The sequence below is a fragment of the Ochotona princeps genome, chromosome 11 (assembly GCF_030435755.1).
Source record: "Ochotona princeps isolate mOchPri1 chromosome 11, mOchPri1.hap1, whole genome shotgun sequence".
Taxonomy (NCBI): domain Eukaryota; kingdom Metazoa; phylum Chordata; class Mammalia; order Lagomorpha; family Ochotonidae; genus Ochotona; species Ochotona princeps.
In genome coordinates this window covers 35,137,677-35,153,868 of record NC_080842.1, presented here as the reverse complement: position 1 = coordinate 35,153,868, position 16,192 = coordinate 35,137,677, and the positions used below count along the sequence as shown (strand labels likewise).

Genomic DNA, 16,192 nt, shown 5'->3' with positions numbered 1-16,192 from the left:
ATAATTTAACGAGTATCTTCTAAAAATCATAATAAATACTCTGGGGCCTGGACGCGTGGCCTAGCAGCTAAAGTCCTCGCCTTGAACGCCCCGGGATCCCATATGGGTGTCGGTTCTAATCCCGGCAGCTCCACTTCCCATCCAGCTCCCTGCTTGTGGCCTAGGAAAGCAGCTGAGGACTGCCCAAAGCCTTGGGACACTGCACCCGCGTGGGAGACCCAGAGGAGGTTACTGGTTCCTGGCTTCGGATCGGTGCAGTACTGACCATTGTGGTCACTTGGGGAGTGAATCAACGAAAGGAAGATCTTCCTCTCTCTCCTCTCTGTATATCTGCCTTTCCAATTAAAAAAAACCTTTAAAAAATTATAATAAACACTCTGATACTTATTCCCAGAAATTTTACCCATATCGTGAGAAACAAAGATCATTTACAAGTAATTTTCTCTTTATTCTGTCTCCTGCCTTCTAAAGTGCAGAACTATGGCATAAACATTTAACTCAATTTAAGTTTGTTCCGTTTTACTGGCTGGCTGAAGATAAAAAAGGCGAGGGGATTTTCTCTTTGCTTCAAAAGATGTGAGGCCTGGTAGAAAAATATGCCTATGGTAACAGAACAGATATCTCAGTAGTTAACAAACTGTCTTTGAGATGGCTGTTTTGCATTGATGAACCCCTTAACTCAGTGTTTTCCAAAAGCTGACACTAGCAGTATCAATTAGCTGATTAGCTATACGAACCTAGAATTTGTTAAAATATGTGAATTCTTAAGCTCCACCTGGAGATTACTGAACCACAGACTGCAAAGGCTAGACCTAGTGATATGTTCTGCATGATCCTGATGAGAACCCCTCTCTGTGGTGAAAGCCAGGTTCACAAACAATTCAGTCACTGTATAAACAAGCTTTCTTTATCAACACCTGTACTTTCCCTTTCCATTCTAGAAAAAGAAAAGGGGCTGTGTGACCTCTAGTTTTGTCCAAAAATGGAATACTTTCTTCCACTGTTTGAGAATGAATCTTTCTGTTGTTGTTGTTTTGTTTTTTCAAGGCTGCTCATGGGACTTAAGCGACAGACAATAAAGAATCCAAAATGATTCCACATCCCCTAGACTGCACTATCCAAGACAATAGTCATAACCATTAGTAGCTATTTAAATTAAAATTTAAAATAGGCATATTTAAAAATTCAGCTACTCAGCCTGTCAGCCACATTTCCGGTGTTCAGCAGCTATTGCACAGAATGTTTTTCTCATCCTAATGTGTTGATGATCACTGGACAAAGTAAGTCTAAGAGAAGAATTTACCCAAGATTTGTCAAACAACATCCAGAAAGCAGTTGCTGAAGACTGAGTTTGAGGCCCAGTCAATCCTGGCAGACAATATTGAGAGAACTGAGTTATCAAGAATAAGCACTGAGTAGAGTTTCACAGGGATAGCGGGAATAATCACTTGTGTGATATAATAAAGCTCAAAAATTGTTTCAAAGTTATGTCCTTAAAAATGTACCACAAACCTTCTTATCTGAATATTGAACAAATGATATATAGTAGAAAATAAATCTTATGAACAACAGATACAAGTTTTCATGAAGAATAAATCTAGGTGCTTAAATATCAAAAGGGGGTGACTATGTATATGCTAAATATGCAATGTCAAAAACTCCACTTGTTCATAATTATAAGCTGCCTTTGCTCATAAATTTTGCATATTTAAGGCATGAATACTTCCATTGCTAGCAAGTTGAATTCCAGCGCTTCCGCCTTTAGACTGAATGCTCTAATTGTTGCTATAAAAAGAAGAAAATTTCAGTGATACTAAATGAAATTATTGCTTCTTCTCTAGTAATTGCCAAAAATATATTAGTACACTGCATGACAAACTGCATTTCCAAATGTTACTTGTAACAAGGGAGTCTTAAGAGACACCCACATTTCCAAGTTCACTATGTACTTGTACTAGTAACCTTTAAGCTCCAAATTTTAATAGTTCAATCCAAATCTTAATTTCCTGGAGTGTTTGTGCACAAAATATTATTTTTTGTACATATAACATTTGTCTTATTCAAAACATACACAAGTCATAATAAACAGTAATTTCCCTAGATAATTATGCAGTTTAATAGCAATTATATTAGCAAAAGCTGAGCAAGAAACCAAAATAATTCTAATTTCAAGGGGCCATAATTTTATCAAGGACTAGTTCAATTGATTTGATGAGGCATTTTATGAATCTTGTAAAATTAAAATTTAATTCCACAATATTTTGCATGAGTTTACACAAACGAAAGACAAAATTAAAAGACATGAGTGCAAAAAAATTGTTTTGAACATATTCATAGCTTTTTCCTGCTATGTATTTTCCATGAACTTTTTACAACTGCATGGATTTCATAGGGTTAAAATCATCATTCAAAAATCTAACGCACATAGTTACCTATGGCCATTTAACAATGTTTTCCAGTAATTTTCTATCAAGTGAAATACAATCATGCAATTTAACATATTTATTAGCATAATAAATTGGTATATTGTTACTAATACACAATGAATAGTTTGAGCACTTATGTGAGACAATAACAACTTCTGTGTTTCACACTTTATGCTGACAATCTCATTATATAGTTACATTTATAATCTGGACACTCACAATTAAAAGAAAGTGAGGGCCCGGCGGCGCAATGGCCTAGCGGCTAAAAGTCCTCGCCTTGAAAGCCCCGGGATCCCATATGGGCGCCGGTTCTAATCCTGGCAGATCCACTTCCCATCCAGCTCCCTGCTTGTGGCCTGGGAAAGCAGTCGAGGACGGCCCAATGCATTGGGACCCTGCACCCGCGTGGGAGACTCGGAAGAGGTTCCAGGTTCCTGGCATCAGATCGGCGCAGCACCAGCCGTTGCGGCTCACTTGGGGAGTGAATCATCAGACGGAAGATCTTCCTCTCTGTCTCTCCTCCTCTCTGTATATCTGACTTTGCAATAAAATGAATAAATCTTTTAAAAAAAAAAAAAAAGAAAGTGAAGTACGAAAAAGGGGAATGACTATAAGGAATGATGCATAACTGGAAAGTAAACAAGAAGAAAAACAGTTACATAAGAATGGGAGGGAAAGTGACAAAGATATCCCACTGTAGAGTTTAGATGTGATGTCCTCAGAAACGGAGGACATGTCCTAGTTAAACATCATAAACCTACGGTTTGATTGTAATGATAAAAATGTATAAAATAAAAACAACCATACCTGAGGTGGGAGAAACTTTTCAATGCGTTTGGCTATAAAACCTTTCTCCAATATGGAGTTGACTGATGGTCTATCCCTAGGATTTCTTTTAAATAACTGAGACAGCAAACTGCGGAGATCATAGGAATAATGCAATGACACAGGAGGAAAAGATCCAGATATTATCTTCAGTACCAAGTTTTTCATATTGCCAGCTTCAAACTAAAATGCAGAAATATATCAACATATAAGAAACACACATAAATTGAAACTGGGAATTTCAGCAATGAGAAATACAATCCTCTTCCAAATAATCAATATTTATTCTCTACAGCAAGGTATTTGGTTATTTATAAATGTATTTCACAGAGACTATTATGCCTCAAAAAACACAATGTTCTAATATGTCATAAGAGTATTTTCTATTTATTCATGATGCTGAAAGATGGCATGCAAGTATTAATTAAAGAACTTATAAGCCATTATGATAAAAATTAGAGTCAACATTAGGGTCAAAGCACCACAAGAAAGGAAACAAAAACAAAAACAAAAACAACCACCTAAAAGTCTTCATTTATGACTTACTGACCTGTGCCCCTATTCTAATGATGAGAACACGAAATTAACTAGTGAACTGGGCAAAACATAATAAAACCACTGCTTTTCCTTTAGATAGTGATTATTATTATTATTTACATACGATTCTCCTAAAAGCTATTGTATCAACAACAGAGAAAATATTCCAAAGATCAACAGCATTTTATCAACAGCATTTTAGTCACGTACCCCAAAATGATGTGTCTCTCAATGCAGACCACATAGACAACAGTGGTCCTGTAACATTTAGCACTGAATGACAGTGAGGTGACTTAGTTTGTGGTATATCAGACAGAACATAGAAGCAATGCATGAACATACATATTTTAACATTAAGCAATATATAAATTCTAATGGAAATAAAAGAAAAAAGAGATGAGATAGTTTAAAATCTAAAGATGTCAGATGTCAGTTTGAAAGAATATGAAATCATGCTCTCACACCTCTACTAAAACAGTAGTAAACAGTTATGTAATGCTACTATATTCTCAATATACACATTAAGAAAACACACTGCTATAAATTAGGCTACAATGATTACTGCAATTATAAAGCAGCTGTTACATGCTAAACTATTCAACATGTTTAAAATTTCATTCCATTCATAAAAATTTTAGAATAAATTCAATCTTGTGGAAATATCTCTTTGCCTAGAAAAGGAATCCCAACTGCAGGAAAGATGATTCTTTAATCCCTTACTCTAATGATCTTTGATTTGTTTCTCAAGCGATTAGTTCTTCAGAAAGGCAGGTAACTTACTCAATTTTGTGTGTCCACTAACGGATAAAAATCCAAAATTCAGAAGCAATGGTATCAGAACAACGTTGATAAAAAAATATTTAGGGGCCAGCATCGTGGTGCAGTGGGATAAACAACCACTTACAAAAATTGGCATTCCATATGGACACAGGTTCAAGTCTCAGCTGCTAGCCTTCCAAACTTGCTAGATGTCCAGATTGCTTGGGCCCCTGTCACTAACACGGGAAACCTGGAATTCCTGGCTCTTTGGCATGGCTTGACTCTGTCACTGCAGGAGTGTGAGGAGTGAGCCAGCATATGGAATCTCACTCTCTTTCCCTCTAAAACTCTGCTTTTTTAAATAAACAGAAATAAATCTTTAAGAATAAAGACTTAAGAAAATAATTAATTACAGAAAATGGACTAATTCTTTCAAATAACTAAAATAAGAAAAGGAAAACACAAATATGCATAAGATAGATCAGTAAAAACATGTATTCTCTTCTTCATATTTTATGTATATTCTGAATTTTTATATACTGAAAACATGGTTTAATGGAAGTAAACATAAAAAATTTTCAAATATAAAGTGATTAACATACTTAAGAAAAGAGTTCTGTTTTTCATGTCATTTAGCTACTTCAAAAAGGATTCAAAGGAAAAATTTTTAAATATGCCAAATTATGATGTCTTTAACTGATAAAATGCCAAGATGGGTATGTTGCACAAAGTTTTTTAAGTCACTTAAATTCCACACTTAAAAAACCTTTTAAGCTAAACATCAAACCCATAAATGGATTTAACAGTAAGACAGCAAATTTACTTTTCCCAGGAACAATTTTGGGTAAAATTGTGAAATACTGTCAAATAACTACCTGACATTGATTAGGAAAACAAAAAAGAAATTTTAAAAACTGACCTAGAAGAATTTCCAGCACATATTGACATCTGAAAGATGATATAATTTTTTCAATTATAAAAATATGGAAGTAACTTTTTAAAATAATTATAAATGTATCACAACTTGTACTTACTGCATGTTTAAGTGTACACATCTCATAAAGGACACATCCCAGAGCCCAAATATCACTGAAAGAGGCAGAGAAATTCCCTGTCAGGATCTACTTTAAAAGATTTTCATTTAAAGGAAACATAAACAGCACAAAATACTTTAGAATATGTGCTCCAAAAAAACGTTTCCTATAACACTCAAAATCTTAATCATAACCAATGTTAAAAACAGCTGCCTAAGAAAAGAAAAGTGGTGGTTGCTCAAGCAGCTACTGTAAGGTTTTATTAAAGAAACGATACTCGAAAGAACATGAAAATTTTTATTTAGCAGAAATCAAACTGCTTCATTTATTTGCAAAATTCTACTGTCAAAAGTATTATGTTAGCAATATAATATTTTAATTAATGCAACCATATTAACTTACTGAAATCAAATTTGAAAGAAACCTGCAATAGTCAACAGACAAATGCTTCTTGATCAGGATTTTTCAACCAAAGAGACAGAAAATTAAAGAGTGACAGAAATTCAATAGAGCATTGCTCTTCCACCCACATATCCCATAATGTGTCAGCTATACTGAATGCTTCCTACATACTATCAGTTGGCTGCCTGGGAATATGGATTTGAGAACCAGCAACCTCTTGTAGATTATACATGATTCTATCATTTGCTGGGCTGAGGAATTAAAAAGAAGTTACTTAACCGTGCTCTGCAGCCGAATTTCCATTAACGAAAAGAGGAATGATTCATGGCTACATCTCACACTGTAACTATTAAGAGCTAATACACAAAAAATACTCACACCAGTGCCTGGAATATATTAAATATTTAGTACACAATACATATAATTCAACAGAAAGTTAACTGTTACAATGAGAAAAGTCCAAAGAAAGCACTCTTATTTCCAGTTATAACTTATATAGTAATGATTCTTTCTACAGTTCCATCAGCAAGAGAAAACCTTTTGACAATTAGGGTAATTATATATAAAAAATATTTTAGGCAGGTATATATGCCTACATATGCATACTATTGGTTTTAAGACAGCATTTTTATATTAGTATTCTAAAGATTAATAAATATAGTACAAAAGATTAAAAGGAAATGCATCATATAATAGATACCATTTTAAATACCTTTTATTATTATAAGGCTTGTTTTCACAGATTTCAGGAGATAAGTAGTATGGAGTCCCTATGCAAGTTCGAGCCAACTCTACAGTACTAGAACAGAAAATTGTTGGAGAAGCTTAAGATACTTAAAAGATATTACATATCCATTATAGATTAAAATTTCAGCATTTCAAAACAAAGCATACAATGATATGTTACCTATTAAGAACTCTAGCAATTCCAAAATCTCCAAGTTGCACTGTCCCATCTTTGGTTAAAAATATATTCTGTGGAAGACAAAAACAAAAAAACACACACAATAATACTGCCATAGTCCAGGCCTCAGTCAACAACATTTTTCATGAACATTATTCCAGTTAAAATAATGCTGGAGAGTGAAGCATGGACAGGACACAAGCCAATGAGCATCAAAATGTACCCAGGTTTAGATAACAGATTCTGGTATTGCATAGCATCATGGACTACAGTTCATAATAAAGTATCCAGTATAAAAATTCAGCATAAAGAACTAGAAGAGAGAAGCTGGTGGGCTTCAAACACAGAGAAAAGAAAATGGCTAACTGCCTGGCATTTTATGCAACTGCCAGATTATGTAGTATATATGTGCTGAAAAACTGCACTACAGCCCTAAAAAAAAAATAGGAGAGGGTGTTTAGCGAACCAGTTAACATGCTCATGTTTCATATTGGAGGGCTGGCGTTCATTTCCCAGATTTGACTCCTTACTCAAGTTTCCTAGCAGCACAAACCCTGAAGGCAAAGGTGATGGACTCAAGTAAATGGGCTCCTGTCACAAATCTGAGACCTTATTTACACCACTTTCTCCTTTCTCCAGCCCATGGCCCAGCTGTGGCTAACAGGAAGCACCCAGAGAGTGAACCACTGACCAGGAGCTCACTCTGTCTCTTCCTATCCAACAAATACAAACATAATTAAAACTTCTATGGGAATATTACTTGGTAATCCCCAAAACTGAAAAGAAAATTAAAAACATAATGTCAGAATAACTGAATATCTACATGCAAAGAAGCATTATTCTCTACCTCAAGCCATACACAAAAATTTAACTCAAAATGGATTCTAGCTCTAAAAATTAAAAGGAAAACAATATATCTTCCAGAGGAAAACACAGGAATAAAGATTTAAGCCCTTTAATTAGGTAATTTTTCCAGTTGACACTGAAAGTACAAACAACAACAAGTAACAACAACAGATTAGAAGTGAACAGTCAGGACTCCAACCAGTGCTCATTAGGGATGCTGGCAACATAGGTAGCAGCCTCGCCCATTATGCCACATGCCTGCACCCAGAAAAACAACCCTAAATTCAACAACAAAAATGCAAACAACTCAATTTTTTAAATCAGCAGGCATAGTCGTTCAGACATGGCTGGTGTTGCCTGTATTGCACATCAGAGTATGGAGTTAAAGTCCTGGTTCTGTTTCTGATTCCAGATTCCTGCTAATGCACATACTGGCAAACAGCAGCTGATGGCTCAAGTACTTGGCTCTCTGCCAAACTGTGGGAGCCCCAGATCCAGTCCCTGGTTCCCAGCTTTGGCATGGCCCCAACTCTTACCCTTGAGGGTATTGGCAGCGTGAACCAGGAAGAAAGATCACTGTCTTTGAAATAAATTAAAAGAAACAGGAAAAAAGCACACACTGACTTCCATTCATACAATATTTCCAGTATAGGCAATCCACAGAAAAAGTAGCCTAATGGATGCCACAGTCTTGATGGATGAATAATGAGCTATGGCTGCTAACAAGTAAGATATTTCTTCTGGGTATGTTAAAAATACTCTGGGAGCGGGGAACAGTGACTCAAAAGGTTAATCCTCAGCCTACAGCACTGGCATCCAATATGGATGCCAATTCTAGTCCCGGTTGCTCCACTTCTAAACCAGCTCCCTGCCTGTGGACTGGGAAAGCAGTGGTAGATACCTGAGGTCCTTGGGACCTTGCACTCATGTAGGAGACCCAAATAAGCTTCTGGAGACCCAAAGAAGCTTCTGGTTCCTGATCAGTTCAGTTCTGGCCACTGTGGTCATTTGGGAATGAATCAGTGAGAGATTTCTCTCTTTCCTTCCCTCTGCAAATCTGCCTTTCAAATAAAAATAAACAAATCTTTAAAAAAAAAAGTACACTGACTGAAAATCAAGCCTCACCAATGCACGACACCGTGAAATTTCAGTTTAATGGGAACAAAGAGAAGTTCCCAAAATACTCCACTGAAAATATACATGGGAAAAAATCACAATGGGAGAGATGAGGGAGGGGCGATAGAGGGAATGTCCAGGTTGGCATCGTGTCACAGTGAGTTAAGCAACTGTATGTTGTGTTAGCATCTCATATGGGTGTCAGTTCAAGCCAGGGCTGTTGCATTTCCCATCCATTTCCCTAATGTGCCTGGGAAAGCAGTGAAAGAGAGTCCAAGTACCTAGACCCCTGCATTCCTGTGGGACACCACGATGAATCTCCTGGCTGCAGGTTTCCATCTGGCCCATCTGGGCAGTAAAACAGCACACAGATTCTATGCATCTCCCTCTAACTTTGCCTTTATAATAAATAAACATTTTTAAAAATCATAATGGCTTTTGGAACACATAAGACAAATCAGCTGTATCTTTAAAACTCCATAGGCAATCTTCTACAAAATTTATATTAAAATGACCAATAAAATGAGAGCATGAAATAAAGTCATCTTTAAACATTCAAAATTACCAAAAATATGCTGATCTATTTTTCAGACCTACTCTAACATAGTTTGGAAGTAAACCAAGAGGAACATGTGAAAAACAAGCAGAAAATCTAATGATGTATATGAAAAAGATTTCCAGGACTAGGAGAAACAATGGAAAGAGAAGACAGGTCATCTGACAGATACAGAATAAGTTTCAAACTTGTGGCCAAAGCAACACAGACTAAGTTTTTCAATGATAAAATTACACATACCTGGGTCCGGCATGATAGCCTAGTGGTTAAAGTCCTCGCCTTGCACACCAGGATCCCATATGGGTGCCAGTTCTAATCCCGGCAGCTCCACTTCCCATCCAGTTCCCTGCTTGTGGCCTGGGAAAGCAGTCGAGGACGGCCCAAAGCCTTGGGACCCTGCACCCGTGTGGGAGACCAAGAAGAGATTCTGGCTCCTGGGTTCAGATTGGCTCAGCTCCAGTCGTTGCGGCTCACTTGGGGAGTGAACCATCCGATGGAAGATCTTCCTCTCTGCCTCTCCTCCTCTCTGTATATCTGACTTTCCAATAAAAATAAATAAATCTTGTAAAAAAATTACACATACCTGTGATTTTATGTCTCGATGAAGAATTTTTCTATCATGTACGTGTTTCAGGGCCAGACATATCTGTACAAACCAGTCTAAAATCTATAGGAGAAAAATCAGATCTGTAATTTTACATAACATTAACATTTTACAGCAACCTTTCTGACCATTAAAATGATTTGGGTATATTTGGGCTTGAAGGGAACGAGATTAAAAAAAAAAGATTCGGCTTGATTTCCTTTTATTTTGTAAGCACTAACATTAGCAAGATCTCCTAGCCAACCAAAACAATGTGTGGTTAAATCTAAACTAAGTGTAAAAAAAAAAATCTAAACTAAAGGTAAAATGCATCTTTTATAAATAAGACAAAAGACCTTCAAGAGTAAAAATGGAAATTTTATAACAATATGACAGTAGGTGACTCTTCATTAATAGAATTCTATAACACTTTTAAAAATATAAATAAAATCAAAATACAGAAAAAACTACAGCTTGACATTTTGTAAACATCTCTAATGTTTTTATTTTTCCATTTTTATGATATGTAAACACTTTGAAGAAGTGGTAACTTGAAAGTAAAAAGACTTAATATCTAACTCAAAACCAAACATTATCAAAGTAATTCCAAATGGATGACTTTTCTATATATATATAAGTATTAAACCATGAACAAACAGAAAATAAGGATTATTTTCCTATAATCTTTGATTGAAGGAGGACTTTCAAAGCATGACAGCAATCATTCACATCTCATGAAAGAGACTGAAAAAGTCGATGACATGTAATTTAAAACATCTCCATGACAAAATTATCAAGTTTAATAATAATTGGAGAAAGAACTCACAACATGATTGATATATTGCTATTTCTTTTATATGAAAATGTTCTTCCAAGTCACTGAGAGAAATACTGGCAGCAGAAATATGAAGTGTAGAAAAGGAAAAAACAAACAAACACAAAATACACACCTCCCTCCAAATTAAAACAGGGTATCATTTTAACTTAACTACAATGAAATAATATACGACGCTGGCAAGATATGAAAAAATGAAACTTTTCACATGCTAGTTCTGAGAAGGTAAACTAATCATTTGGCAAAGAATGAGCATTGCACTTCTATTTCAGCACTTCTTTCCTTGGATGAAAAAAGCAGGCAACTAAATTAAGAACAATAAAAATGGAAAATACGGGCCTGGACGCGTGGCCGAGTGGCTAAAGTCCTCGCCTTGAACACATCAGGATCCCATATGGGCGCTGGTTCTAATCCCGGCAGCTCCACTTCCCATCCAGCTCCCTGCTTGTGGCCTGGGAAAGGAGTGGAGGACGGCCCAAAGCTTTGGAACCCTGCACCCGTGTGGAAGACCTGGAAGAGGTTCCTGGTTCCCGGCTTCGGATCGGCGCAGCACCGGCCGTTGTGGCTCACTTGAGGAGTGAATCATCGGAAGGAAGATCTTCCTCTCTGTCTCTCCTCCTCCTCTCTGTACATCTGACTTTGTAATAAAAATAAATAAATCTTTAAAAAAACAATGATTTTTTTTAAAAATGGAAAATACATTAGGAATTTAGAGGATGAAAACAATCACAGTATATGAGTAGTTACAAAAATTCTGAACAAGTGGGCCCAAACTACAGTCCTTGCCTTGTTGGTGCAGGAATCCCATATGGGCATCAGTTCTAATCCCGGCAGCCCCATTTCCCATTTAGTTCCCTGCTTGTGGCCTGGCAAAGCAGTCGAGGACGGCCCAAAGCCTTGGGACTCTGCACCCGCGTGGGAGACCCAGAAGAGGTTCCTGGTTCCCGGCTTCGGATCGGCGCACCTCCAGCCTCCATGGCCACTTGGAGAGTGAATCAGCAGACAGAGGTTATTCCTCTCTGTCTCTTCCTCTCTGTATATCTGACTTTTCAATAAAAATAAAATAAATCTCAAAAAAAAAAAAATAGAGTTAACAAGCAAAGCCTCATTTTAGGAAGATATGATCTGTTAGCAATAAGTTAGATTGACAAGATAAGATACATAATAAATAACCAGTCATGATGAATAATTAAGTTACATACATGTGCATCTACCATTCATTACTACATAGCACAAATGAAGGATGGAAAACTGAACAAAGGAGGGAGCTACACAGAAATGTGACCAAGATTCAGACATGTCACCAAACTGCTCAAATAATTAGCATTTATGATTAAAAATGCACACTCAAATAAAAATACTTTAACTACTAGCAATCAACCTCCCACATTTTTAACTTACTTGATCCTCTTGAAATAAATTTCCTCTCTGAGCATTTATTCGTTTAAACAGATCCCCTCCTTCACAGTAATCCATCACTATGTACAGAGAACCATTTTCTGCAAAACATAATCATAAAATTCTCTACAAATAAAGACATATTAGAAGCATAACTGAATTAAAGGCACTCAGAGTTTTCTAAAAAGCAGCAACCAAACAGAAAAAACTGAACCATACTCAGAAGAATGGGGTACAAAATGTATCAGTTATGTTATCTGCATAATGACTGAGGTTAATATGAAACTCCATCAGCAATGATTTTTTTTCTATCAAAAACATGCCATCCTATCAGATAGAGGTGTTCACATTGACCTCCATGTCTGGAATGAGGACAAAACGTACAGATAGACTTTACCTTAACCAATAGTACATTTCCTTAAATGTCATATATAAAATCATGTTTCTCTACCAACCAGTCAGAGATGGGTTATCTTAATTTCCACATGATCATTTATTTCCTCACTGTTTAACCTGGTTTAATCAATTATTTATCAAGCAAAATAATAAATGCTATGAAAAACTTCTGAGGATTCAACAGTGAGAAGGCACAATCTCTACTTTCATGAAGTTTTCTTTGATTTCAATGCCCTTTAAACCTGAAAAACGGCTTCCAAGAAAAGCATTCGCATTTGCTTGCTGAATAAAGCAGGAGTGGGGAATGTCTGGTATGCAAACACATGAAGCCCACCAAATCACTTCAGCTGATGCTGCCAAGTCAAGTGCAGGTGGGACTAAAATTCAATAAATCTGCAACAGGTAATCCTTAAGTTGATAATTTTATATGGCCCACCAATGACGTTAAATAAATCGATATGACCTTGAAAGAATAGGTTCAACCCAACAGCTGCTGTTTCTATATACATATATTTTTAGTAATGCCAAGATAAAAGTAACTTCCTTGTCTTTTGACAGATGTTCAAAATAATGTTAAAATTTGCATTTTAAACTGTTATTTTTACTTTAGATCTTAAATGCTTGTATAAATTATTTTTAATTATTCAAGAGGATTGTAATTAAGTATTTCTGTTAGTTAATTCCCAAAACCTTTTAAAAAAATTTAAACAGAAGTTCAGAGAAAATGATCATGGTACTAGGAAGGGACTGTGACAAAATATATATTCACCGGATAAAATTATGCCTTGTAACTTTTTAAAATATTTATTTATTTATTATATATAGGGTCTCTCTGTCTCACACACACACATCACACGGATCTTCTATCCCCTGGGTCACTCCCCAAATACCCCAAAGGCCAGAGTTGGGCTAGGCTGAAACCAAGATCGTAGAACTTCTTCCCGGTCTCCCACAAGGATCTAGGACACAAGGAGTTGAACCATCTTTTGTTGCATTCCCAGATCCATGAGCTAGAAGCTGAATTAGAAGTGGAACAGCTCAGACCTGAACCAATGCTGTGATATGGGATAGTGGCTGCTTAAACTACTGTACCATGATGCTAGTCCCTACACCAATATGAATTTTATAATGAACTCCTTTGCTGCAGCTAGAGAACTTGAGGAGCACAGCCCATTAAGCCACTGCTTGCAATATCTGGGTCCCATGTCAGAGTGCCAGTTTGAGTCCTGGCTGCTCTGCCCTGTTTTTTGTTTTGTTTTGTTTTACTTTTTTTCGGGGCGGGGGGGGGGAGGGAATACTCCACTTTGATAGGGTTTCCTGATAAAGAGCCTAGGAGGGTGGGGAAATAACCATAGTGCACTTGGGAATAGGCCCTTCATGTGGGAGACACTGAGGGAGTTTGTTTATAAATAAACAAATCTTTTAAAATAATAAAATACTGGTGATGAAAAAAGAAAAAGAAGTGGACCAGCACTATGGCACAGTGAGATTAAGCTCCTATTAGAATGCAGTATGTCACTCAGGGGTGTCAGATGGATTCCAGCTACTCTGTTTTGGGTCTAGTTCCCTGCTACTGCACCTGGGAAGGCAGGCAATGACAGTCTAAGGATTTGGGCCCTGCTATTAACAGGAGAGAAGGATGAAGTTTCTGGTATGTGACTTTGGCCTAGTCCAATCTAGCTGCTGTGGCCTTTTAGGGAGAATGAACTAGCAGATGGGGGATATTTCTCTCTCTTCCCTTCTGTATCTCTGTACATTCCCCCATCACTCTGCCGTTCAAATGAATAATAAATCAATCTTTTTAAAAAAAAGGAAAAGAACAAAGAAATTAAGTCAGATAGCAGGAGAAAGATAAAAAAAGGAAATTCAAGACCCTGTAAAGGAAAGTTTAATATGTAAGACATATATCTCTTTCATGTAAGACATACATCGACATTTCACTGCCATCGTTAAAAAATATCTGAACTGAGTACTTTATAATATAATGTATTAATAGAATCCTTTTCTAAGATTTTTTTAAACTTTATTTGTATAGCAGGGAAACAGAAACAGGAAGAAACACGTAACTTTCGTCTCCTGGTTTACTCCCCCAAAGGTTACAACAGTCAAGCCCGGCCCAGGTCAAAGTCATCATTCAGGAATTCCATCCTAGTCTCCCACATGGGCTGCAGGGGCCCACGTATATGGATCATCATCTGATGCTTTCCCAGGAGAATTTACAAGGAACTGGATAGGAAGTAGAAGAGCCAGGACTTCAACTAGCACTCAAGTATGGAATGCTGGCATTGCAATCAGCAGCTTAACCCACTGTGCCAACCATATATGTATATTTTTTAATTTATTTATTTTACTTGAAAGAAATACAGAGAAAACAAAGGGAGAAACACAGAAAAAGATATTCTAACTGCTAGGCGCAGAATGATAGCCTAGTGGCTAAATCTTTGCCTTGCATGTTCCGGGATCTCATATGGGCGCAGGTTCATGTCCGACTGCTTCCCATCCAGTTCCCTACTTGTGGCCTGGGAAAGCATCTGAGCATAGCCTAAACCCTTGGGACCTTGCACCCACTTGGGAGACCCAGACCAGAAGAAGCTCCTGGGGTTCAGATCGGCTCAACTCTGGCCTTTGTGGCCACCTGGGGAGTGAACCAGCAGATGGAAGATCTTTCTCTCTCTCTTTCTGTCACATTGGCCCTTCAATCAAAAAAAAAAGTAATACTATTACTACTATTAATAATAATAATAAAAAGATATTTAAACTGCTGATCACTCCCCAAATGGTCACAACAGACAGAGCTGGGGGCTTGCCCAAAGCTGGGAGTCAGGAGCTTCTGGGTCTCCCAAGTGGGTGCAGGGGCCCAAAGACTTGAGCTATCCTCCACTGCCTCTGAGTCCATTAGCAAGGAACTGGATTGGAAGCAGAGCAGGCAAAACACGAACCAGTGCCTGTGTGGGATGTCAACACTGCAGGCAGAGAAATAGCCTAATACACTACCACAACAAACAATATGAAAGCCATATTTTTAACACAGTATGTTTAACTTCAATATCATGCTCAACTAAGGGGAAAAAGTAACTTTGGCCCAATTCAAACTCGGGTATGTGGCAAGATCCTGAAAGAGTCATTTCAACTACCTTCTAACAGGGGTGAGGAATTTTGTGTATTTCTAACATCACACAAAATTATCAACTTAAAAATTAGCCTGGAGGTGTAGAAGCAGCATGTGACTGAGGCCTTTTAGTTCTACTTCCTGACTAGGGGTGAGTGTCCCAGTTTCTCAGCTTTTCTGATCAATCCTATTTACTGTATTCAACAGAGACCAGCATTCTTCAGGCCATTGCTGTACTCTGCTGACCCTGCAGGACCACAGTAACTATCTAGTAAAGACTTAATTCCCAACCCCCAAAGTAGCTTTGATTTCTTGAATTTTACTAAAGATTTCTTGAATTTTGAAGTCCCTGAAGTTGTCTTGGCAGGATCAGAACAAATGATTTTGCAGGCTTTATATGTCATGTAGGCCACACATTCCTCTTCTTTTCAGTCTAGATTAACTTTCTGTTTTTTAATTTATAAAA

At 37.1% G+C, this 16,192-nt stretch overlaps 1 protein-coding gene across 8 annotated transcripts in view; it reads right to left on the bottom strand.

Annotated features, from left to right (window-relative positions):
• The window catches only part of NEK1 (NIMA related kinase 1), a 132,462-nt gene that overhangs the window by 109,522 nt on the left and 6,748 nt on the right, over nucleotides 1–16,192 (bottom strand). For all 8 annotated transcript variants that reach the window (XM_058670009.1, XM_058670003.1, XM_058670007.1 and 5 more), the window contains 6 exons: nucleotides 12,225–12,322; nucleotides 9,989–10,072; nucleotides 6,891–6,958; nucleotides 6,696–6,782; nucleotides 5,582–5,636; nucleotides 3,234–3,434 (listed from right to left, as the gene is read on the bottom strand). In XM_058670009.1, coding sequence (XP_058525992.1) covers nucleotides 3,234–3,434; nucleotides 5,582–5,636; nucleotides 6,696–6,782; nucleotides 6,891–6,958; nucleotides 9,989–10,072; nucleotides 12,225–12,322 — 593 coding nt within the window. The remainder of the gene's footprint in view (nucleotides 1–3,233; nucleotides 3,435–5,581; nucleotides 5,637–6,695; nucleotides 6,783–6,890; nucleotides 6,959–9,988; nucleotides 10,073–12,224; nucleotides 12,323–16,192) is intronic.